The following is a 25,885-nucleotide window of genomic DNA, read 5'->3' as shown; positions in this document are numbered from 1 at the left end:
CTCGAACAGCGAGCTCGAGACCTCTTCTACCCACCTTCCCACCTAGGGATCCGGTTCAACCAGTGAACGAACCGCAGATTACGGAGTTACAGGGTCAGTTCAGGAGGGACTGGGAGGCCAGTGGACCCGAGTTTCAGGCAGACATTTCCCTCAGAGATTATATGGACTTGAGGATGAGACATATGCCTAGAGCAGGAGGGAGGAATCAAAATTTTGAGCTGAGAAAGAAAGTTGGAAAACTTTCCTTGCCTTATTATGATGCTTTAAGGAAGATGACCGCACGAGCTTGGGTACAGAAGGTAGATACATACTTGCAGCTTAATCCTATGCCTGAGGAGGAGGCTATCAAGTATGCGGCTATGCATTTGGACGACGTTGCGCATGAATGGTGGCATCATGGCATGGTGACTCTGAGGCATAATCAGATTACATCCTATGAGGAATTCACAGAAAGATTGATTGAGAGATTTGACACTAGGGATCTCGAGTTACATTTCAAAGAGCTAGCACAGTTAAAACAGTCAGGTTCAGTGGATGCTTACATCGCCGAGTTTCAGCGTTTGTCTGTACTTGTTACTGATATCTCTCCTAGGAGATTGGTGGTGTTATTTTGTGATGGGCTTGCTGATCCATTACGTGGTTGGGTGAAGGGACATGATCCACTCACCTTAGCAGAAGCAACTAAAAAGGCACGAGATTTAGCCCCTTCGGTATACAAAGGGAAATACCATTCAACAGATTCTTCCTACTGCAAGGACAAAGACAAAAAACCATTTCAGAAAGAGTATAACAAACCCAAAGAAGGATCAAAAGGACTAGACAGTGAAACTTTGAATGAACTTCGAAAGAAGAAACTATGCTTCCAGTGTAGAGAGCCTTGGGACTTATCGCATAAATGCCCTCTCAAGGCTAAGGCAAATCAAATGGAGTATTTTTCAGCAGAGGAGTCAGAGTCAGAGGGGGAGGATCAGCACTCCGATTCAGATGAGGGTAACACGATAGAGGAGAGCAGCATTCCTAAGGATGATAGATCGTTGGCACGCTTGACAGGGGCCCAAAAGGCAATCACATTTAAGGTCAGGGGTACTATCCAGGGGCAGAAAGTGATATCTCTCATTGACACTGGGGCTACACATAACTTTATAGATACACAGTTGGTAGCCAGGAGAGGTTTACAGACAGAGGAGCATGATGGTTTTAGGGTCATGGTGGCTAATGGCCAAAAGCTATTATGTACTCAGAAGGTTTCAAATCTTCACATTAAATTTGGAGATGGCTATGAGTTGGAGGATGATTTCTACGTTGTGGACATGGGAGATTACGATGTCATCCTCGGTATGACATGGATGGCATTGCTGGTTGAGTTCACTTTCAACCTAGCGAAGTTGGAAATGAGGTTTGAACATGAGGGTAGGACTGTTGTTCTCAGGGGACTTTCAGATGGGAGTTGCAAGGTAGTCTCTTTTAAGAGAATGGAGAGACTTTTTCGACATAATGACATAGAGTGGGCAACAGAGTGCTTAGTTATGCCAACTTCACCGGAGCCTCGGGTGAAGAGTCATCCACCAGATATACAGGAGATTCTTGACAGGCATGCCAAGGTATTCAGTGATATTCCTCACGGGGTTCCTCCTGACAGGGGTGCAAAGCATGTTATTGAGCTCGAGGAGGGAGCCAAACCAGTAATGATCACTCCCTATCGTCATCCTAAGAAACATAAAGATGAGATAGAGAAGGCAATTAAGGAGTTGTTGGAAATGGGGCACATCAGGCCTAGCAAAAGCCCCTTTGCTTTAGCTGTAGTTTTGGTAAAGAAGAAGGATGGGACAATGCGCATGTGCATCGATTACAGGGCACTGAATAAGAAAACAATTAAAAACAGGTATCCCATTCTTAGGATTGATGAGCTGATTGATGAGTTGCATGGGGCATTCTTCTTCACCAAAATTGATTTGCGATCTGGATACCATCAGATCAGGATGAGAGCAGAGGACATTGAGAAAACAGCCTTCCGATGTCACTATGGCCACTTTGAGTTTATGGTTATGCCATTTGGACTAACCAATGCACCCGCTACATTTCAGAGTTGTATGAACCAGGTATTCAGGGAGCAGTTGAGGAGATTTGTCTTGATCTTCTTTGATGACATCTTGGTCTTCAGTAAGACCTGGGAGGAACATTCACAGCATTTGGAGGAGGTATTATCTATCCTAGAGAGAGAGTCTTTATATGCCAAGGAGTCTAAGTGTGAGTTTGGTATGACAGAATTACTATACCTTGGGCATATTATTAGTGCAGATGGAGTTCGAGTAGACCCTGGAAAGATTAGAGCTATAGTAGATTGGCCTACTCCCACGAACCTCACACAACTTAAGGGGTTCTTTGGTTTATGCGGGTTTTACAGGAGGTTTGTTAAGGGGTTTTCACAGACTGCAGCACCTTTGACAGACCTCACTAAAAAGGGAGCCTTCGTATGGACAGAAGCAGCACAGCGATGTTTTGACCACTTCAAACAAGTGATGTCATCTTGTCTGGTTTTAGCTCTACCAGATTTCACGAAGCCATTTGAACTTCAGTGTGATGCTTCAGGTGATGGGATAGGGGCAGTATTGATGCAGGAGAAACATCCCATTGCATTCGAGAGTAGGAAGCTCCGAGGTGTTGAGAGGAGCTATTCTATCTATGACAGGGAGATGTTGGCCATAATGCATGCATTGGCCAAATTCCGATCATACTTAGTAGGTGGACGGTTTGTGATCAAAACTGATCACAATAGCATAAAATATTTCATGAGCCAGCGTGATCTTAATGACAGGCAGCAAAAATGGATCACTAAATTGCAGGCTTATGATTTTGACATAGAGTTTGTCAAAGGGAAGAAGAATGTGGTGGCCGATGCTTTATCCAAGAGACCACATGTTTGCGCTCTAGTTGAGATTTCAGGGGATTGGAGAGATCGGATTATGGCAGAGTATGCAGGGGATACTTGGGCTTCTAGGATAGTTGCAGGTACCATACATGATGATAGGTATATGGTGTTGGATGGGTTGATCAGATTTCAGGATAGGATTTATTTGATTCCTACATCACTGTTCAAGGGGGAAATTTTAAGGGCGTTCCATGATGCGCCTACAGCTGGACATCCTGGGATCTTCAAAACTTACAGGCAGATCCGTGAAAGGTTTACTTGGAGGGGACTTAAGGATGATGTGCAGAGATATGTGAAGGAGTGTGCAGTATGTTAGCAGAATAAGGGAGAGCACACTTTTCCTGCAGGGTTGCTTCAGCCTTTGCCCATTCCAGATAGGAAGTGGGAAAGCATATCCATGGACTTCATCACCGGACTACCTAAAGTGCAAGGGCGAGATTGTATATATGTTGTGGTAGACCGCTTGACAAAGTTTGCCCATTTCTTCGCTATACCATCTACTTACACAGCAGCGCAGGTGGCAGACCTCTTTTACAAGGAGATATTCAGATTGCATGGGTTGCCCAGGTTTATAGTGAGTGATCGGGATAGCAGATTTTTGAGTGCTTTTTGGCAGGAGTTCTTTCGGTTGTGTGGTACGGAACTCACACCCAGCACTAGTTATCATCCACAGACGGATGATCAGACAGAGATTGTGAATAAGTGGGTTGAGGGTTATCTGCGAAATTATGTGACTGCACAACAGAGGGCTTGGGTGAGATGGTTACACATGGGGGAATATTGTTACAACACGACATATCATATGTCTATCAGGATGACACCCTTCATGGCACTTTATGGCTATGAGGCGCCGAGCTTTGTTGACATAGTCTTGGGGGATAGCAGAGTACCCAAAGCCCGAGACTCATTGCAGGATAGTCAGGACATCTTGAGGGCGCTCAAGGAGAATATACAGCAGGCACAGAATCAGCAAAAGTTGTATGCCGATCAACATAGGGTGGAGCGTAGTTTTGAGGTTGGTGACATGGTGTATTTGAGACTACAACCATATAGACAGTCATCACTCAAGAAGAGCGGAGCTGAAAAGTTGAAGCCTAGATTTTATGGTCCCTACAGGGTGATTCGCAGAGTGGGTGAAGTCGCCTATGAGCTTGAGCTTCCAGAGGGCAGTCGGGTGCACAATGTGTTTCATGTGTCCAGGCTTAAGAAAGCCATTGGTCAGAGTGTAGTGCCTTCTGCAGATTTACCCCCTTTGGATGAGGAGGGGAAGCTTGTGTTAGTACCCGAAGCTATTCTGGATGTCAGGGAAAGGACACTCAGGAACAGAATCGTTAAGGAATACTTGGTGAAATGGAGAGACCTGCCAGATGAGGATGCTACATGGGAGAATGAGCAGGTATTGCAACATTCAGGACCGAATTTGCTTGAGGACAAGCAATTTCAAGGGGGGCGGACTGTAATGTCCCCTTTTTAGCGCAACATGATATGGGGTGTCGTTAGCCTATTTTGACATGGTCCCGAAGGCTAACAAGGACATTGGTGGGATCCTGAGGTGTTTTGGCCTAGGTGTTTTCAGTTTCAGGCCAATAGGTGCTGCTCTGACAGGGTTTCTAGACACTTACTATTTATAGTAAGTTAGTCCCCAAGCAGTGACTTGAAATTTTTAGTGTTTCCCTGGCTGGCATAATTATCAGTAAAAATGTTTGAAGGCGACAATGATTTAAAGAGGTTATCAACAATGTTTTAATATTTAACGATAAGGTGTAAAGTTAAATTAAATATTTAACTTTATCGTTATATTATAAGGTTGGGAATATAAAGTTATGTTTAAAATATTAAAAGTTCCCTTTAATGTGTACATTGTGGGAAATAATATTTTATTCTAAAATGTATTATCCCACATTGAGGAAATGAAGTGTTTTGCATCCGGGAAGAAGATATAAATGGAGGTTGAGAGCTCTCTTTTGGGGTATGCTGGGATGAGATTAATGTTATGCTGTTGGATTTCATAGAGATCTGATTATTGGGCTTGGAGGACGGAATCCCTCTTTGCTAGCATTCTCTTCGCTGTTGAAAGACACAGTCAGGAGGATTAATGGTGTTTTCATTCAGGAAACACATTGGGCTTCATTTGGTGCTCTCGCATGAAGTTTTTACAGGGGTTTGAAAGTGCAGATTTGAAGATAGTGATTTTGCTACAGTACCGCGTGAATAGTGTTTTTGCTACAGTGTCACGTGAATAGTAAAAATGCTACAGTGCCGTGAATAGTGCAGCTACAGTGTGTGAACAGTGTTTCAGCAGGTTCTATACTTGTGGAGTTCAGGTTTGAATTTGTTTATTATCATATGGTCTGTAATGTTCTTCAGATCTGATTTGTATGCTTGAAGTTGGAATTAAATAAATACCATCAGCATTAATCTTCTTGTTTTTGGTATTTGATATGTCTGGTTGTTTTTATATTGAATAAACTTTGAAAGCTTTACAATAATATATCAGTTTATCCAATTTATCCTATTGCAAAACAAGAACCAAAAAAAATCCAATAGTCAGCTTGCAAGCCAACTGTTTGGCAAAATTACACTAAGTAAAAGGGACATAAATTTAGTGCCGAACAAGGGGTGCCCATTACAGTGTCCTATCTCCCTCCTTAGGGATGAGTTTAATGAATTCTCTATTGATGTCTTTTCCCAAAGTTCCTTGCTCAAAAGTCGTTGAATATAGATCCATAAGTTCTAGACTAATCCAATCCATATTCTTCTTATAATTTTCTGTTGACAATCCATCTAAGCTTGGAGATTTACCATTTGCAAGGGAAAAAATAGTCTCATCTATTTCTTGGATAGAGATGTCCCTTTCAAGAACCAAGGCATCTTCCTTTGACACTTTCTTTGGGATGAGCTTAAGGCAATCATTCAATGCTTCCCGATTCTTCAAACCATGTTCTAAGGAAAACAAGTTTTTTGTAGAACTCATAGAATGCTTCTTTTATTGTCCCTTGATCATAGGACATAGAGTCTTTATAAGAGATGCTTTCAATGAATTCTCTGCTCTGTTTAGCTCTAATTAATTTAAAGAAGTATTTGGAACCTCTATGTCCTTCCTTTAGCCAATTCATTCTGGCCCTTATATTTTGTCCCTGAAATTGATAGTTTTGAACCTTCCTCAACAAGCTTTTGGTCCTAATAAGTTTTACTTAAAGATATTCATTAGGTTTACTGCTTTGTATATCCAATCCACAGGCCATTGTTTGATAGAGTAAGGCTTCAAGAGCCTGTCTATCTAGGGCCTTCTTACCAATGAATTGAAACATATTTTTCCATAGTATCACTAATTCTTCCCACATCTGGATAGGAGAAAGGTTTGGATTACAAGCTTTGAAACAAACTGTTAAAGTATGAACTGCCTCCAAAGAATCCTCATCATTGAGCAAGGAGACATTGAGTTTATATAAGTTACCACCTCTAGGTCTTTGAGGAAAGGCTGGCTTATTAAAGGTCACGCAAGCTCCAATAGGAGAGTGATCAGACATAGAGGCAGGATAAACTGAAACTGTATTTCCATCCCTAGCATTGAAAGTGAACACCTCCTTGTCTGCATACATCCCATCAAGTCTACAGTAAATTCTTGTTGACTTTGGCATGTTTGTCATTGATGTCAAAAAGATGTCACAAAGAAAGGTCAACAAGAAAGGTATATACATACTCATATGTGCTCACAATCATAGTTGAAAAGCGCGGACTCGACAACCCCCAAAAAATTTAAAAACTCGGGGAAAAACTCGGCAATAATTCAACAACTTTATCGAACTTTTGAAAATACATTTTCTTTAAAATATTCTTTAAAACGCACATTTATATAAAACCGATATCTTTAAACTTATTTTAATTTTTATTGGAATAAACATTTAACATATATAAATAGAATATGATTTAAATTATAATAATTTTTATTTTTAATATATTAAAAAAAAATTAATAATTGCTAATGTATCTATAAATTTATTTATTTCAATTTTTATTCGGAATAAACATTTAACATAAATTAATAGAATATGATTTAAATTATAATAATATTTATTTTTAATATATTTAAAAAAATTAGTAATTCCTAATGTCTAATATTTATACTTAATAGTTTATAATTCTTTTTATTTTTAATTTTAAAATAAAGCCAATTATCAATTAGTTTAAACTTTTATACATCATTTTATCAAAGATTGGGTATGGATATCGATCAAAGCATAAAGGAAATTCAAAATATTATTGGTAAATGAAATGCAAGTGGGAACCGTCATGCCCTGGAGTCGTGCAATCGTTGTCGTGCCTTGCAATGCTCTTGAAAACCCGATGTAAACGATCTGTTTGCATTTTTTCAACTAACGAAAATGGTAGAAAGACACCTATTAGTCACGTGAAGAAGGTCGTGCCCTAGCTTGGAGTCGCATGTCGGAAAGAAGGCTCGCGTCATTGAAAAGGGACGAGTTTTTTAACTATTTTTAGCGATTTTGTGCGATTTTTTGATTAAAAAATCACCGCAATTTTAGGGTAAAACTTGTTGCCGAGTTTATGGGCGAGTGACTCGCGACCAACTAGGGCTCGCGAGTCTTTCAAAGACTCGCAGAGTTTTTCAACCATGCTCACAAGTATAATCCTCAGATTGGTTTACATATGAGATTTGGTTTTCGTATGTTGCTCCCAGGAATTAGCCGAAGTTGTGTTATTTTACTGACAAGTCATAGTTCAATGAGATGTTGCCGAGTCTTGACAACAAGCGGGTATTTTCGGTGAGACCTTTGTGTTCGCTTTGATGGGTTAAGGAGTTTATTGAAGTCACTTTCTCTTGCCGATAAGATTAGTTTGGTGTGATATTTGGATTGTCTAGGCGATAAGGTGAAGTTCATTGAGACTTTGCAGTACTCTTGCTGAAGTGGTTGATTTTGGGGTGACTTACACAGTCGGTAAGACACTTTATGTAGTTAGTTGAAGTTATATTGTTACACCGACAATGTCTGTTTCGATGTAACACTAGCGGGTCTTGGTGATAAAGAGTTTACGACGAGACTTTGTTAAGTCTTGACGACAAAGGATATGTCGGTGTAACTTTTGAGTGGTCTTGACGACATGCGGAATTTCGGTGTGACTTCAATGTTCGGTGAGATATTCAAAGAAGAAAGCCGAAGTCATGACCTATGCCGAAAAATCTAATATTGGTAAGATATAAAATTGTCTTGGCAACACACTATGAATTTCGGTGAGACATTAGAGTTCGATAAGAGATCTCTAAGTCATTGTTGAAGATAAGACTCATGCCAATAAGCCATTAGTTGATGGTGGGACCACGATGGACCTGTTTTGACTTGCTGAGTTGTCAATCGTTGATAGGTCCATGCTGGAGTTGTCTTAGGGGGATTCGATGTAGATTACACATCATGTTTTTGACAACTAAGAAGTTTGACTGTTGGATTATGAGGAAACTGAATCGAATTGGTTTGCTAAGATAGATATAAGCTTCTGAAGAAACAGTTGTGGTTGTGGATGTTAGATTGAAATCATAATTCTGTTGTATTGAATCTATGTGAGGATACAAGAGGAATGTAGAGGATATGAACACACAGAGAGCAAAGAAGACCACAGTGTGCAGAGTATATGGGCAGATTGTAGTAAGTGTGAATGGCAGGGATATATCACGACTGTATGATGAAGAGAGAAATGTGTTTAGAATACTGTGATGTTACTGAAGTTTGTTATAGATTTATGTCTGCAAATTTGAATATCTTGTGTTTGCAAAATGTGCATCTTGTTTATTGTCACAGTTTGTATGCATGATGATCAGTGGTGATAATAAGTGTCAGAGCGATTGGTTGTCTTCTTGTAAATACAGATGTATAGCAGGTTGTATATGTAGGGGTGTATTGGCATGTTTGTCATTCTTATTGCAGTTTTCAATGAGAGTGCGGGGTGTAATGTTTTGAAGAGCAGATTGTGTAGGGAAGGATTGTGAAACAAAGACAAGATCTCTGTGACAATATGTATTAGATGCTTTGAATGGAAACAGAGTAACCCTTTGAACTAGTTTTGTTCTGAGTTTTTGTGAGGGGTTGGTGCTCCTTGGAGTGGGTGCTCCTAAATCTTGTAAGGGGTTGGTGCTCTGAATTCAACCAGTGAGACACATTGTAGCTAGTGAGGCATTTTCTTAATTAAGCCAGTGAGGCATTTCCGAGTGGTTTTTTTTTCCCCAAGAGGGTTTTCCACTCATGAAATCATTGTGTCATGATGTTTCTATGAGTATTGTGTTTTATATGATGATCATATTTGTGGATACTTAAAGATAACATTTTTCAGTTTATATGCAATTCCTATTTAGTCCTAAAAAGTTAAATTGAAATTTTAATTTGACTAGGAACACTGATTCACCCCGCCTGCCCCCACCAACCTCCTCAGTGTTCCCTGTACTCCAACAATTCTATGATCCAACGACTGGTTATTACACCAAGTGTACCAAATAGAAAAAGATGAACTCTTCAAGTTTGCAAGGGGATCGGCAATATTAAATGTTCCCAATAATTTGGCCCAAAAAAATTGTTCATCTCCTTTCCAACTAGGGCTTTTGGCCCCTTTTTTATCGTCTTTGAATTCCACCATATTAAAGTCACCAACCAAAATCCAATGGGCTTTGGGGAGAAATAGGGCCAACCAATTCCGAAGCAACGCTCTATCTCTATAGTCATAGGGTGCATAGAGAGAGAAAATACCAACAGTGTAATCATCTATCATCAGAGTTACCCAACAATGTGTTTAACTCACTTAGGGCTAACAAGAATGGCAGAGCCACTCTTACCTCTATCATGTTCTGTAAAAATAGCCTTAGATTGATTCCATATAAAATTTAAAGTACAAGAGGCTTGGTAACCAATCAATTTGATTTCTTGTAGGCATAGAAAATCAATTTCTTTTTTACTGTTGCAGAAAGATCTTGCGATATACTTCCTATCTCCTGACTCTAGACCCCTCACATTCCAGTTGAAAATATTCAAATTCATTTAGGATTGGGGAAGGGGGGGTAGAGGTAAGTTCTTTTGATTTTTATACAATCTGTCAAAGCACTTGGGATATCTTTCCCCTTTTTAATATTCTTTTTCTCACCACTAGAGTGGGAGATAGACTGTCTGTCAATAAGTTTTCTCTTCTTTTTAGAATCTTTACTATGATATTTTTCCTTGACAACTAGGAGGAACATCCAACATATCAACTTCATTCTGGGCCACAATTACTTCTTTATTGAAAGAATCATTGGTGACACTGGTGTTAAGATCCATAGTTTTGTGTTCACTATTTGGGGACTATAACAGGCTGGTGCTCCAAGGCTCTAATCATGTTTGCTTTATTTAGATTGGAGAGATTCAAGGGCCAACTGCTGAGCGGTCTTTCTAGGTGAAGAGGAATTGGTCGTTGGAAACATGTGGCACATTAGCAGGGACCACCTCAAAATCCTCTTCAAACAGGGGATTAAGCAAGGAAATCATGCCACAAGAATGCAAATCCTCTTGAACATCTTCAGGACGTTTGATAGGATCAAAATGCTCACTATGATTAATTTCAACATTGGTCCCCATGGTATTGGGGTTATAAGTACCCTCATTATCTTTCTTATTAGAATCAGTTTCTTTTTGAGCAGTAGTTTTATGTGCCTGAGTGTCATTCAACACATTAAAAGCTTCATTCTGATTAGGCTTAATGGAAGGGCAATCCTTCCTTAAGTGGTCGTTTTTTTTTTCAGTAAAAGCATGGATTGAGATTCCCTAGAACCTCCATATCCCAATTAAACTTATCATTTTCAACTGTCAAGACAAGTTTTTTTGGAATTTCAAGTTATGGGTTTAAAGCCATCAAAGCACTCGCATTGAGGTGAGGAAGATTTACTCTAGGCTCTTCAATTTGCAAGACATTGCCCAATGGTTTAAGCAATTTAGGTAAGAAACACCAATACTCTATATCAACATTTCTGATTTCCACCCTTGCCAATAAGCCAATCTATATTTTCCATTGAACTCTGCTGTTAACGGGCACTTCACCAGTTGAGATTTTGCAACCAATGCTGTTTTGTATGAGGGTTTTTCAATTTCACCACCAGATGGAATGTCGGCCGACAGCTGATTACCACTTTTAACATTCCTGGTTTGATCATTAATGCCCTTGGGGCTGGGGTTGTCTTTGTCTGTGCCTTCATTAACATCTCCCATGAGCCACTGGCTCAGGAGTCCACCAACTTGAGGGGGGCAATAAATGAGGGTCGTATTTCCAATGGCTCTCATAAACTTTTAAAATTAAAAAATATAGAGTGGGAAAAAAGTCTTATAAAAACCACACAGTGGAGATCCCGCAAAAGACCGGGCTAAAAAACAAAAGAACGAAAAGGGAAAACAAAACCAAATAGACCAACCAACGAAAGGAGGACGAAGAACACCAATCCAATGAAGCAGATCAACTGAAGAGAAGAAGCGGGTTGCAGCACTCCAAGGTTGTCAATGGTGAAAACCCTTGAATCTCCTCAGAGCACTGTGCCAGGATTTATGATTAGAGCTGGCATTTTAATTTATTGGATATAACATATTAATCTCTGGGGAAATTTAGCAGAAATTAAATATCTCCAAATGGAGTACCAGGCATGTAATTCAACTTCTAGATTACAAAAGCAATTAAATGAAACCCAAAACAATCTTATTGTTATTTCCAAAGATGTTTATGAGAGAAGGGAAATCAATGCTTGAGAGTAATGTTTGGGTCATTAAATATCCAATTAATTTGGGAACATTGTGAGTGAAGAGGTCTCCACTAGCATCTGCCATTTTTTTTTTCGATCATGACAGATAGGTTGCCTTTACTAAACCAAGCTTGATGTTTTTATAAAGTTGCTTCTGCTAACAACTTCAAGGATATCTTGGAGAATACTTCCCTTCCGTTTTCTCCTGAACTTCACTCATCTTTAAGATCTCCACATGTTCCTTTCATTCAGTATATATTTATTTCATTCTGTATATATTTCTTTGTATTTGGGCTAATTTATTGACCTACAAGAAAACAATCTGTGCACACAAATACACACACACACATGTGCAACTCGCTCACCATTCCACCCTAGCTTCTGAGCATGCTCATGCACACACTCAAATATATATTTCATCTGTGTGATAGAGTAGGATTTCTTTGAAGTTTCTTATCCACCATTCACTGAAGACATTAAGTTTTGTTGATTGGACACACACACACATGTTCTGTTAGTGTGATTTAGTAGGAATTCTTTGGAGTTTTGTATCCTTCTTTCAGTAAAGGATTTCAGTTTTGTTGACTGACCACATGTGTTATTGGGTAGACATATCTGTAATTTTTAAATTCTCTTCATTGTGAGCATTTATAATCACTACAGACATAATCACCTATCATTGTAAGTTTGTTGTTTCAGAATGTGATCAGACTATGGCTTCACGGCATGGGGATTGGATATATGATGGATTGTGGATTTTTCTGACCCAGGATTCAGTAATCATAAGCAACCACAAAAGCAGTACCCATTAATTACTAATTCAATTCCTTTTGTTATTAGCTCTTAGCCTTTGCTTTTTTCAAATCTTTTAAATTTTTAATATGCATGTTTTGAAAAAAATGGCTATTTAGGGAACCAACTTTGCTTTGTGTACAACCTGAGTTTGAATAGGGTATGTGGTTTCCTGCCTGGGGATATACAAGTTTGGATTAGACAAACTTGAGATGTACTCATGCAGTGCACAAAAAAAGAGAGGAACCCAGCCATTTAAATACAAGAATTGGCTTGAGACTGGTACGTGGTTCAAACTAGGTCTGGGTATGAGGGGTCTGGGAGAGAGCCCTGTAACACAGCTAATATGCAATCATTGAACATACAACTATTATAACTATCTGGTTAATGTTAAACTCATCCATGATTCACTATGTAATGAGTAGTTAGTGATGATGTCATGGCATTGTTTGATAGATTATTGATTCTACTGTTGCTCACAATAATCATGTCTAGTTGCTTACATGCCATATGACCTACATGCGGGGCACTTGTCAATCTGGGAAGCAATTTTATAGATGATTCTCTTATTTAGTGACCAATGGAATTAGTGAGTGGATGAATGTGCTTCATACACCGATGATAAAATAATTTCATTGGATATAATTAATACAGTTATGTATTATATGTTGCTGGTTTGGTTTTTGGTTTGGGTTTAATTGTTATTTTTATTCCCCCAGGTTGGATACAACTAGGTTCAGCTGGACTTTATATATAAACCATAATCTGCATAAATGTACAAAATTGAGAACACAACTGACCATTGTTAATGCAAGGGATGAGGTCCCCTGTTTGTGATCTCAACTAGCTCAGGCCAGCCTAAAATTTCTAAGATTTTATCAATCAAAAAAAATAAAATGAGAACAGGTATAAGAGAACAAATCCTAAAGTTATGCACCATGCAGTATTTCAACTAATTATCAGAAGCTGAAAGAGTATCAGAAGTCACATTAATTGTGAAAAAATTTCTTACACCTGTCAATGAACTGCCAGCTTACTTTATGTTGTCTTCTTTATCTGTTGTCAATTTGTATTCAAATTGTAAAATGCTGATTATTCACTCGTCTCGAACTCATATAAAATTGAATTTTGTAGGTGTCGTTTGGATCAGAATTGAGCAATCGAGCTCCCACTTTTGACATGGATTTAGCAGATTTCATGGATGCAGGCTGTCCAATATCATATGAGAAAGCACGCACATATTTTGCCAGTGATCCTTCACAAAAGTGACTCTCTCTCTCTCACACACACACACACACAATTGACCAAAGATAGAATGTACTATTTGGAAATCATTAGAAGTGGATTTAATTTTTATTTGAACTCAATTGTAATCAGGTGGGCTGCATACGTTGCGGGAACAATACTTGTTTTGATTCATGAGCTTGGTGTGCAGTTCAATGATGGCATCAGCATACTTGTACGTTTTCTTTACACTAACTTTTTCCTATAAAATGTTAAGAACCTATTTTGTTTTATTCCACTATAAGAGGAGGTGTCCATTAGATTTTTTTCCCAAGGAGATCTTCACACATTTGAAATTCTACCATAAGTCTTCCATTTTTTCATTCAGAACTGTCTCAATTATTCATACTGATGTTGTGATTGATCTTTTCAAATTAGTCTACAATTGTTTAGTTTTTATTTGGTTAATGAGCTTTTTTCTGGGGATTCAACAACCTTAGAACACAAATTTGGGTCCCTAGTTTCTATGATGTCCATGTGCTTTGGGACCTGCATTATTGCAGATCATGTGAGCTGTATCCAGCAATTTCTGTAGCAGTTTGACCCAGGACTTCGTTGCTGGGCCTTCTACCGTTGTTCTTATAAGCTATTTACGCACCAGTTGCATTCATGCAAAGAACAAAAGAATCGGTTCCTTCTAGTTTTTATTTACTTTGGTAGTAGTTTTGAATTTGTGTCATTAACAGGTGAAACTAAATAAGAATACTCTAGTAGAATGGGATGGTGACATATTATTGTAGAATGGTTAGTCTTGATAAGTTTCATAACATAATTTATATGGTACATATTTGTAGTTTATCTGTTATAAAATTGGATTTAAGGATAACTAAACACGATATTTTCATCAAAGAATTGGGATGCAAATGTAGGAGCTCAATAAAAATATGCTTTTGAAAGTTTCTTTAATCATTTAAAAAACAATTAAGTTTCAAGAGCAAAAGCATACGATAATTGGCAAATATGTTTTTACATAAATACACAAAATTAACTTAAATAATGCATGAGATGCATAAACAATGAATTTAGAGAACACATAAGACTATTTTGATCATGGAAGTGTTAGTTGGATTCAAGATTGACTTGGGAAAGCAAAAGTATAATTGGAAGTCAATTACTTGAGAAACTAAAAAATGCTGTTTTTTTTAGTTTAAACCTAAGTTACCGGTTCCGGTTCGGATTTGGGTTCGGATTCGGGTACGGGTTCGCGGATTCGGCAAAAAAAAAATTTTTTTGGGTACGGGTACGGGTTCGTCCGTACATATATATATATATATTTTAATTTTTTTTAATATATATATATATATATATGTTCAAACTTCAAACATCAAAATTATATATGTTCACAGTTCAAACATACAAATATGAAACATCAAACATACAATGTAACTTTCCCATACAATGATACATAGATGATAACAGATAAATCATAAATCAATAAATCATAAATCCATAAATCATTAAAAATATTGTTTTTTTATTGTTTTTAAATGCTTGCTAACCCGTGGGCCTCGTTTTTGGGAACCCACGGGCTTGGGTTCACCCGGGTCCTCCTGGGTTCGCCCTGGGTCCCACCCGGGTCCTGCCCAGGCAGCACCCACAGGGAACCCAGCCGCCTGGGCAGGACCCGGGTGGGACCCAGAGCGAACCGGACCAGGACCAGGACCGGGCACGGACCAGGACCAGGACCCAGCCAAAATAGGGGAGAACCGGTATCTGAGGCAGGACCCACAGGGAACCTAGCCGCCTGGGCAGGACTCGGGTGGGACCCAGAGCGAACCGGACCAGGACCAGGACCGGGCACGGACCAGGACCAGGACCCAGCCAAAATAGGGGAGAACCGGTATCTGAGGTTTAAACGAAATGAAGGGAATAAAAACCTTGCTTTTCCATCTGATGCAGCCCAAAAGTAAGACATTTGAGCCCATTTAACTTGACTATGGCAGGACCCACAGGGAACCCAGCCGCCTGGGCAGGACCCGGGTGGGACCCAGAGCGAACCGGACCAGGACCAGGACCGAGCACGGACCAGGACCAGGACCCAGCCAAAATAGGGGAGAACCGGTATCTGAGGTTTAAACGAAATGAAGGGAATAAAAACCTTGCTTTTCCATCTGATGCAGCCCAAAAGTAAGACATTTGAGCCCATTTAACTTGACTATCAATTTATGCCACTGAGATCCTAATCACAGAAGATGCAAATGACAAAAAACACCTAGAATCAGGTTTTAACAAGGGTTATTGAATTTTTTTCTGGTGGCCCAATTGTATGCAAAAACTCTTATCTTTAGATCAAATAGTTGGCACGTTTAAACCCAGAAGATGATGGCAAATTGATAAACTGTGAACAAGCTTCTTTCAAACCATAAATACAGATATTTCTAGGAATATGTTGATGGAGAAACAATATCTGTGCTCTACTGCCATTTGAAGAAACATCAAATCAGTCAGGTTAAGAAAAGACTGAAACAAGTGGACTATCAATGTGTGAGTGTGTCAGCCCTCCAGCCCATATCAACATATAGGTACTGGTTGCCACACTATACATGATTGTTCAATAATGGCATAACTAATCTATATGAACATGTCCAATAGCATAGATAATACCACTTGAGACTTTGAACAACAAATTTTCAATCAATATCAATATGAGAAAACTTGAAACCAAGTTTTCTTTGCATGGTTAGCCCATCCAAAACAGAACACAACATTCCTCCATTCAGAATAATGAAGAATCCCAAGACTTACGCAATCAATTTCATGGAATAACCCTACAACATACATTTGAGATATATATCTTAGGACTCCAACACAATATGAAAATGAGCGATCAAAAGACCATAACAGACTTGTAATGTGAAATGAGAATGGATATACATTTAAGAAGAATACCAAGCATCCACCGTCAAAACTGAACAAACAAAACTAATCAAAGTTATGATTTATAAGAGATCGTTAGTTATGCATTTACGTAGGATGCCAGATAATAATAGAAACTAGCGCTAATAAGAGTTGAAGCTTATCTGGTACCTTGAAAAGACAGTGGAGCTCCACATATTTGACAAGCACATGGAAACCTGGATTCTTCACAAGCTTTATCACCGTTTGATTGTCACAAAATAAGGGTGAAGGCCCTGCTTTAGACATGTGCATGTTTGAAAGCATCCTCCGCAACCATACTACCTCACACGTTGCTTTGACTCTTCTTCGATACTCTTCTTTTGTCGAGGAAAGAGCTACTACCTGCTGCTTCTTATTGATCCATGTAATTGCACCCATACCAAGGCTGCAAACATATCTAGAAGTGAATTTCTAGTCATTAACAAAATTTGTGCAATTTGAGTACGCGAACCCAACTAGTCTAGGATCTTTGCTTTTGCACTATAGAATGCCAAAGTCGAGTGTCCTTTTCACATATCTTAGCACCCGCTTGTCTGCAATCCAATGTTTTGCCTTAGGTGCTGTCGTGAATTTGGAAATGTAACTTACAACATAGCTTAAATCAGGTCTAGTGGCTGTAAGATAGATAAGGCTGGCCATAAGTTACTTGAATGCTAACTCATTGATTACCTTTGTGTTTGTTTTGGCTGAAAGCTTCAGCCCTTCATCCATAGGTTTAGACAAGATTTCGCAATCTGTCATTTTGAACTTTTCTAGCAAACTCCTGGCATATTTAGACTAAGACAAAAATACCACCAAGTACCACTTGTCTACCAAACATCTACACCTAGGCAGTAATGTAAGAGGCCTAAGTCTATCATGTCAAAAGCTGTACTCAAATTACATTTGATTTGCTCAATCAAATGTGTCTTAGTACATGTAATGTTGATATCATCCACATACATGACAAGTAGGATATCATTGCCAACACTTTTGACATATAAATCTGGATCTTCTCTGGAATCCTTGTGAACCAAATACTTGCCAATATTTATGTACCATGCTTTGGATGCTTGTTTTAGGCTATAAAGAGGTTCCATTAATCTGCAATCCTGATGCTCCTTTCTTGCAACCTGAAATCCTTGAGGTTGAGTCATTTGCATTTCTTCCTCTAAGTCACCATTAAGGCACTCTTCATGCTCAATTGATGGACTTTCCAACTAAATTGTGTTGCCATGGCTAGAACTAGACAAATAGTGCTCATCTTTGCTGTAGGAGAAAAGGTCTTTTCCTATTTTTTGTACAAACCCTTTAGCTGCCAACCATGCTTTGTACTTGTCAAGTATACCATCATCTTTGCACTTTACTTTGGAAACCCATTTATAGCCAATAGGTTGCTTCCTTGGTGGGAGATCTGAAAGAACTCAATTTTTTATTTTTCATATGATTCTAATGTTTGATTTCCATGTCCTTTTCCCATTTAGGTTTACATTTTACTTCCTTAAATACTCAATGTTTCATCGTTGCTACCAAACTCCTTCTTCCATTTGTCTTGTTGCAAGAGGGTTTTGCATAAATCATCAAAACTTGAAGTCAACATTGGTAGATGTAATATTGAGTGCTTCTATGAAATGCTCATATGTCCATGGTAAGCTCTTCAATGTAATTACCACCATATCTTCTTTTACCATATTGCAACCAATAGCTGCCAACTGATTGCAAATGTCCTTGATCTTTATCAAATGTTCCTACAAGGATATCTTCTCATCCATCATGATTGAGAATAACATTTTCTTCAGGAAGAAGGCCTTGCCTTTATTTGATGTTTTGTGTGGATCTTGCAGATGCTTCCAAATTTGTTTAGAGGTTTTGTTTGATGGAATGTACAAAAGCATTTCATTTGTTAGTAATAACTTTATGAGCATGGCAGCTTCATGATAACGCTCATCAAACTTGTTCCGATCTTTAACCGCAATTGTTGATAGAGTTTCAATAACAAGGACGATCTTATCAAGGCATCTGTATTTGAAGATCATGAGCATGTGCTATATCCAAGTGTTGTAATTCTTGCCAGTGAATTGCTGGCTACCTTCTGACATGATGTTGGATAATGATGTCATCACTCTTGCAATTCGAAATCGTGGATAACGAATAATTTTTCTGCTGTTGAAAAGTCTATTGAAATTTTTAGAATTGTTTTTCAAAATCCTAATAGGAATCAACACGCACAATTTTATAAGATAATGTCAAAAAATTCTACAACTAAATTCTAGAAATTGTAGAGGAAACCCTAGGTGGTGCCAATTTTTTTTGTTTTGTAAATTGTAGAAGCCCTAAGCATCAATGTTTTTATTCAAAAAAAGTCTAAATTTGTAGAAACTTGCCTAAACCCTAGGTGTCTTTTGGAAAATGTATAAAACTAGTAAAACACTCATTGAAATTTTGCCTAGGAAATCGTCGTGCCAACAAATTGCTAGAAAACCCACAGTATAAAAAGTTGTCAAAAACCTTTGTAAAATTCATCCGCCGCCCTAAAACCTATTTCAAACATTGATAAAATTTAAAAACATGGAAAATGGATCTATTTTTCTAGCAAATCTTGGCATGTGAACTGCAGATAAATGGGTCAGATTCTTCACAAAAATCAAACACAATTCACCGAAAGAAGATGCCATGATTTTTTAGAACAAATGTTAGTTGATTTCATAATGAATAAAATTGCTATTTTGCAAAAAATAAGATGCGAATTTTCCAGAAATATGAATCTCATTTATTTGCCATCTCACTAATTTGTTGCGTGTTAAGGAGATTGAAAAATAATTAGTATATTGTATTATTTTATTATTATTATTATGCTCACAACCCAAATCAAGGTGTTGGATTCCTAATGAGGCAGTTAACAACTTTCAAGATCATTTGGCACATTATTATAGCTGATTTTATTACAGCTTGTAAGAGGGAGAGATTGCCTATTTTTTAGTCATAAATCAAGTAATGGTTATGACAACTCTTATGGGGGTCTATTTTAGAAGGCGAATTGATGAAAATGATACTATTTTATTTATTTTTCTAGGAGAGTTTTATTTACATTTGGTCATTCTTTGCTTCACAGCACCTCTAGGAGTCGGAGGCTAGCCTCCTTAGGGTCCCCTATAAATGATGATAATGGATAGAGCCTTGGCTTGCTCACCTTGTGGCATTTTAAGAAAGAAACCCACATAGACCAATCCTAGAAGAACAAATGTGTAATGCCCCATGCACCCATACCAATGCCAAATTTCTTGTAACACCAATTTGTTGCATGACACCTCAATATAATAATTCCCAAGCTCTGCACAATAATACTACCAATTATACAAGTGTATGAATAGTCTACATTGCCATGACAATATATCATCTTAATATACATTCCTTTAACCTTCATCAAGGATTCTCCTCATGTAATAAATTATAAACTCCTTAGGTGGTGAACCTAGTTCAATAATATTAAAATCAAGTTATCCCACTCAAGCACATCCTTTCTTTTAATCATTATCTTAATTATAAACTCTCTGATGATTGACTATTGACTTAAATGGATGAAGAATTGGGAGAGTAGATACAAGCTCCCCACTAGGTAGATCACCCCGAGTGGATGTCCAATGTGCCTGCCACTGGGGCCAAGAGGGTGAGTGTACGCTCTTGGGCTTAGTGCGGGGATGGCTTCAGGTAGACCTATCATGCTCCCTCGACACCCTTCGATGCACTTGCTTGTTGCAGATCCAAATACTTCTTCCTTCCTTTTGATCCTATACCTGCTTGTAGGGTGAAAATAAATCAATGGACGCATTCTAGTCAATAAGAAGGATCTAACAATATGTGTATGCTCTGTGTCTGCATATATTCATGTGTATGCTCCATGTTTGGTTCATACCTGATTTGTTTCCAATGATTATTTTTGGTTGATCTAGAATATGAGAATGACTAATAGTGAACCAAAGATATAAATTTATGAAGGTTGCAGATGTGTGTCATGATTCTAATCCTCGTATTTGCAAAGATTGGGTTAAAATCCATCGTTGCTTGAGGACAAGCAATCTTGGGAAGGGCGGACTGTCATGACCCCTCCATAAATGGACAGATGCAGCACTGGGAAAATTGTTTTAATCTAAGACTTCACGATTTTCCCATAGAAGATGTTGCAATCAGCATTCTACATCAGCAATAAGGCAGCAGTTCCATCACCATATTGAGTGGATTAAGGAATAATGAGATTGATGGAGTTTAGTCAAGCCGTGGTTACTTCCAAGTGGTGCTATTCATCCAAAGATTAGTTAAGGGCTAAAAGACAAAGACAAGGGATAGCTCCTTTGCAAACAGTTGTCCATGGGAAGAGACATGCCTCTTCACCCCGTGGGAAGATATAAATGCCAAGATCAACTTCCAAGTGAAGGGGGAACATGGGATTTAAAAACACCTGTAGCAATCAGTAAAATAACTCCGATCCAGATTGGAAAATAAGACAAGTCAATCAAGGAAGACAGTTTGAAACATCTGCAGCGACCATTACAAAGGACATTGATACAAACCAAGGGAAGATGATTGTGAACAGAAAATGCAAACTGGATCGGACCTGTAACAGTTCAGATCTAGTTCCACTGTATCAAACAGACAATAACTTTAATAATTAGTCTTGTGGGCAAATTACAGGGTAAATCCAGACGGGAACATTACATGGGATACCCAAAAAGGAAGCAAGAAGTGAAATTGGAAAATCTAGAAAGCTGAAAATTTATTGAAAAGATAAGGCATGCACACAAAGAGGTTGAAGAAGCCTGAGCTAAGTATAAAGCAAGATATGATCAACATAGAGTTGAGGATACGCTAAAGTTGGGGACAGCGTGTAGCTTTAGTTAATTAAAGAAAGACTCTAAGGTAAAACAACAGAGCTAAAAATGCTTAGGTGTTGTCTTTTTGAAATTCTTTAATTAGTCAAGCTAGTTGTTTCAGATAGATCTGTCTCACATGTAAAAATATATTCTGTTCTTTGAGAACTCGTGCCTCTTGATCCTCCTATGCTAGATGCAGGAAAGGAATTTGTGTACCTTTCTTTGAAGCCCTTGCACCTAATGCTCATGAAGAGTTGGATAAGGATGCTGTTTAACGAAGAAAGGTGAGGAGAGCAGAAAAGTTGGCTAGTGAGATTGAAAGACAATTGCCAAATAAAGCTGAGTGATATTCTAAGGAGAAATTGGGGAAATTGTTCCTTCATCTCTTGAGTGCTTAAGCTTTTGGTTATCAAATGCCTTGTAGTTAAGGAGATGTGATCCAAATTGAAATAGGATCAGAAGTACTAGTAGCAGTTAGATTCAGTTCAGCTAAGCCACTATTTGCATTCTCTACTAAAATTTACAAAGTATGCAACTTGAAAACACTGTCAATACTTATAATATGATGTCTGTCATGCAGAACAGAATAAACAAGATTGATACAAGGGTCTACAGAAGCTGTAGATGGTTGTAATTTATTCAGACATCTTTGAACCATAGATAGTTGAATGACTGTTTAAAATTATAAAATGAACAAACATCAATCTGCATAGTGACAAACATGCCAGGCATGACAGTGTGACAGATGCACTAATAACATGGCAATTAAGCTCGTGTCATGATAGTTGCAGTTGTGGTATGTTGGTTTTACCCTGATTGCCATGGCAGTTTTTATTAGAATATTTAATTATATTTTAGTCACCTATATTTAGTTCCTTGTTTAATGGTCATTTAGCTTTTTAGTTAATTAGCTTTTAAGCTTTATTTAACATTTAGCTTTTTCTTTTTAATTAATTAGCTTTTAAGCTTAATTTAGCTTTTAGCTCTTTAATCTTTTACTTTAACATTATGTTCTAATTATAGAACATCGTCTTGTAACCTCTATATATACGTGTGTATATCTTTCAATGTAATTATCCGATTATTGAATCATTCATTCAATTTTATTTTTCAGTTTTGACATTCATGAACTGGTAAAGGAGCATGATAGCTGGGAACACCGTTTCTTTAAGTTTTTTGGCACTTCATTGTTTGGTTCATTCTTGTTGGGTTTTGTTATGTATGCTCTTGTTCTATTCTTTCATTGCTTCTTGATTGAGGGTTTTTTAAGGAGTTTTGATTTGTAAGTGGAGTAGAAGAGTGTGCATTGAAACAAGCTACAAAGCATTACAAGTTGTAAGGATATTGATGATACACTGTTGGTGTTTTCTCTGAAACACAATAAGCTTGTAATATTGCAAGGTGATAGTGGTTAGCGAAGGAAAGGCTTTACAAGTTTACTATTTTGGAGTTTTTGTACATTGGATTTCTTTAGGGTAAAAACCCCTTGTGTTGAGCTTTATTTTTATGTGTTTAAAGTTCTTTTCTTGTTTTATATCACACACACATCAACCTATGATAGTTACAGTGCTAAATAAATTTATTTTTAAGTAAAAGCCAGCTTAATGGTTTAAATTTGAGATAGATTTGTGTTTGTGATTATAGATCACTTTCTTTGTTAGTTTCTAATCTGTTTATGAACAGAATTGCTTATATATTAGTGTTGTTGCAGCATACTAATGTCAGCTTTATCTCATTATTTGAACACAAATCCCAAAGAAAAGACTTAAATGGATACGTTTTTTAGTTTTTTTAGGGTCTTCGACTCTTCTGCATAGGTGTTTCTTTCTTGGTGGACTGCTACTATCAGTATGCTTTGAGTTTAGATAGAAAAGCAACTAGCTTATTTACTTTATATTTTGGTCATCAAAAGAATTTTCCAAATTGGGAGGAAATGTTTACTGCATCTTGAGCTTTTGTTCCTATTTATAAAATTTTAAAGATTCTTTGGGTATCTAAATACAAATAAAGTTTATGGTCCATGTTAATATGATTCTAATTTCCTTGACGCCTATTAGAAATTATGGGAAGGTACATAGCTGGCTTTATATGTATATTTACTTAAATTAGAAAATGGTTATTATGGAACTTCATTGTAGGTATCTTCAAGTGTTCCAGAAGGCAAAGGTGTCTCATCTTCTGCTGCTGTAGAAGTTGCTACAATGTCTGCTATTGCTGCTGCACATGGTGAGAATTTTTCATACAAGTTATCGTTTACTATTGGTCATCCATGCAGCTTGATTATTATATAGTTTTTCATACAAATTGCAAGTTAAAATTTCAACTAATACCCTTCGAGAGCCACAGAGGCAATGTCCTTTGACATTCATTGTAGTGATCCTTGTTACCCCTTTTCACTGTATTGGAGGATTGCTAGTAGATTAAATGCTCAGATACCGGTTCTCCCCTATTTTGGCTGGGTCCTGGTCCTGGTCTGTGCCCGGTCCTGGTCCTGGTCTGGTTCGCTCTGGGTCCCACCCGGGTCCTGCCCAGGCGGCTGGGTTCCCTGTGGGTCCTGCATGGCAGGACCCACAGGGAACCCAGCCGCCTGGGCAGGACCCGGGTGGGACCCAGGGCGAACCCAGGAGGACCCGGGTGAACCCAGGAGGACCCGGGTGAACCCAAGCCCGTGGGTTCCCAAAAACGGGGCCCACGGGTTAGCAAGCATTTAAAAACAATAAAAAAACAATATTTTTAATGATTTATGGATTTATGATTTATTGATTTATGATTTATCTGTTATCATCTATGTATCATTGTATGGGAAAGTTACATTGTATGTTTGATGTTTCATATTTGTATGTTTGAACTGTGAACATATATAATTTTGATGTTTGAAGTTTGAACATATATATATATATATATATTAAAAAAAATTAAAAAATATATATATATATGTACGGACGAACCCGTACCCGTACCCAAATTTATTTTTTTTGCCGAATCCGCGAACCCGTACCCGAATCCGAACCCGAATCCGAACCGGAACCGGTAACTTAGATTAAATGCCATACTTCTGCAGGTTGCTATTAAGTTATTAATCACTGTATTGAACTAATATTCATTCACCGCTTTGTATATAATTTACTAAAACTCCAGTTATTATAGAGTTTTCTTTTGGTAATTAAAGAAGAATCCTGGCAAAAAACATTGTAACCAAGGAAGTGTCATAACAAAAAACATTATATCTGTTCAAATATCCAAGGAGCAGTTCAAGCTAAAAACATTATTTCTGCTAACTAAGGAGGGATCCTAGCCAAAAACACTGTTCTGTTTGAATGCCCAAGGAAGGATAATAGTAGCAAGGATTAATTAAGTTGTGACTAATTCATGTGGTGCATTAAATATATAGATAAAATCGATGTAGCCAGGACCTGAAGCTTACTTTTGGAAGATCCCTTGACAGTGGCAGCGCTCTATAACAGATGAAAAACATATTTGCTTAACAGTTCAATCTTACATATCTCTCCAAGACACAACCAAGGCATTTGAATGCCCTTTTAGCAATTGCTCTTATCTTCCTGGAAGCAATGTTAAGAGTGGTATCAAATTTCGGGGTTTTTCAAATTGTGTAAATGTTATCTAAAGACCTTTGGTATGTAACATTTACCCTGTTAAGAGGTAATTGATTAATTTTGTTTATAATCTTTTCTTTATTACAAAATCTATCAAGGGGTTCTTCATTACCCCATCCATTTTGAAGATTTTCCTTGTTTTGCTTTATGATATTGACACACTGTTTTCCTTATAGATATTAGTGATTGTTCCAGTATCAGTAATCGCTTTTTCATTTCTTTTCTGCAACAAGTGTAGGCATTCTTTTTCAACATTCATTCTGAAGGAACAACAAGATGAAAACATTTGTGCTTTACGATGCATTCATTTCACTACAATTTTGGTGGGTCAATCTTCCTCTTTCCTGGCAAAGATCATAAATCTCTATTCATTATTGAGAGATGGAGATTTTGCATTTCCTCCATTGTAAAACATACTGTTTGTAATATATCTTCAGAGATGTACTATTTTCTTAATAATACTTGAAAATTGTGTTTCTTATATTTTTTTATTTTTAAATGAAGTTAGTTTTAATAATGGAGCAACAGAAAACTGAATGGTATTGCTTGAAATGCCTATGGAAAAACTTGTGGGATTTTTGTTTGAATCAATGATTCAGATTGTACTCTGTGATCGATCATCAGGATGAGAAAAAATGATGGGTGGATCAAAGATTTAGCTCAATAAATATGATCCAAAAGGGATGGGAAACAAGAAGTATAAGTTAAAGGAGAAAATAAGGGAAGATGGAAGTAAAAAGGAAAGAAAGTACATTAAAAA

General features: G+C 37.7%; 1 protein-coding gene across 1 annotated transcript in view; it reads left to right on the top strand.

The window, feature by feature from the left end:
* LOC131072802 (L-arabinokinase) overlaps nucleotides 1–25,885 on the top strand; it is a 249,262-nt gene that overhangs the window by 153,419 nt on the left and 69,958 nt on the right. The window contains exons 19-21 of the mRNA XM_058009061.2: nucleotides 13,617–13,747; nucleotides 13,860–13,941; nucleotides 23,650–23,737. Coding sequence (XP_057865044.2) covers nucleotides 13,617–13,747; nucleotides 13,860–13,941; nucleotides 23,650–23,737 — 301 coding nt within the window. The remainder of the gene's footprint in view (nucleotides 1–13,616; nucleotides 13,748–13,859; nucleotides 13,942–23,649; nucleotides 23,738–25,885) is intronic.

The sequence above is a fragment of the Cryptomeria japonica genome, chromosome 2 (genome assembly GCF_030272615.1).
Source record: "Cryptomeria japonica chromosome 2, Sugi_1.0, whole genome shotgun sequence".
Lineage (NCBI taxonomy): Eukaryota > Viridiplantae > Streptophyta > Pinopsida > Cupressales > Cupressaceae > Cryptomeria > Cryptomeria japonica.
This window is presented reverse-complemented; position numbering and strand designations above follow the sequence as displayed.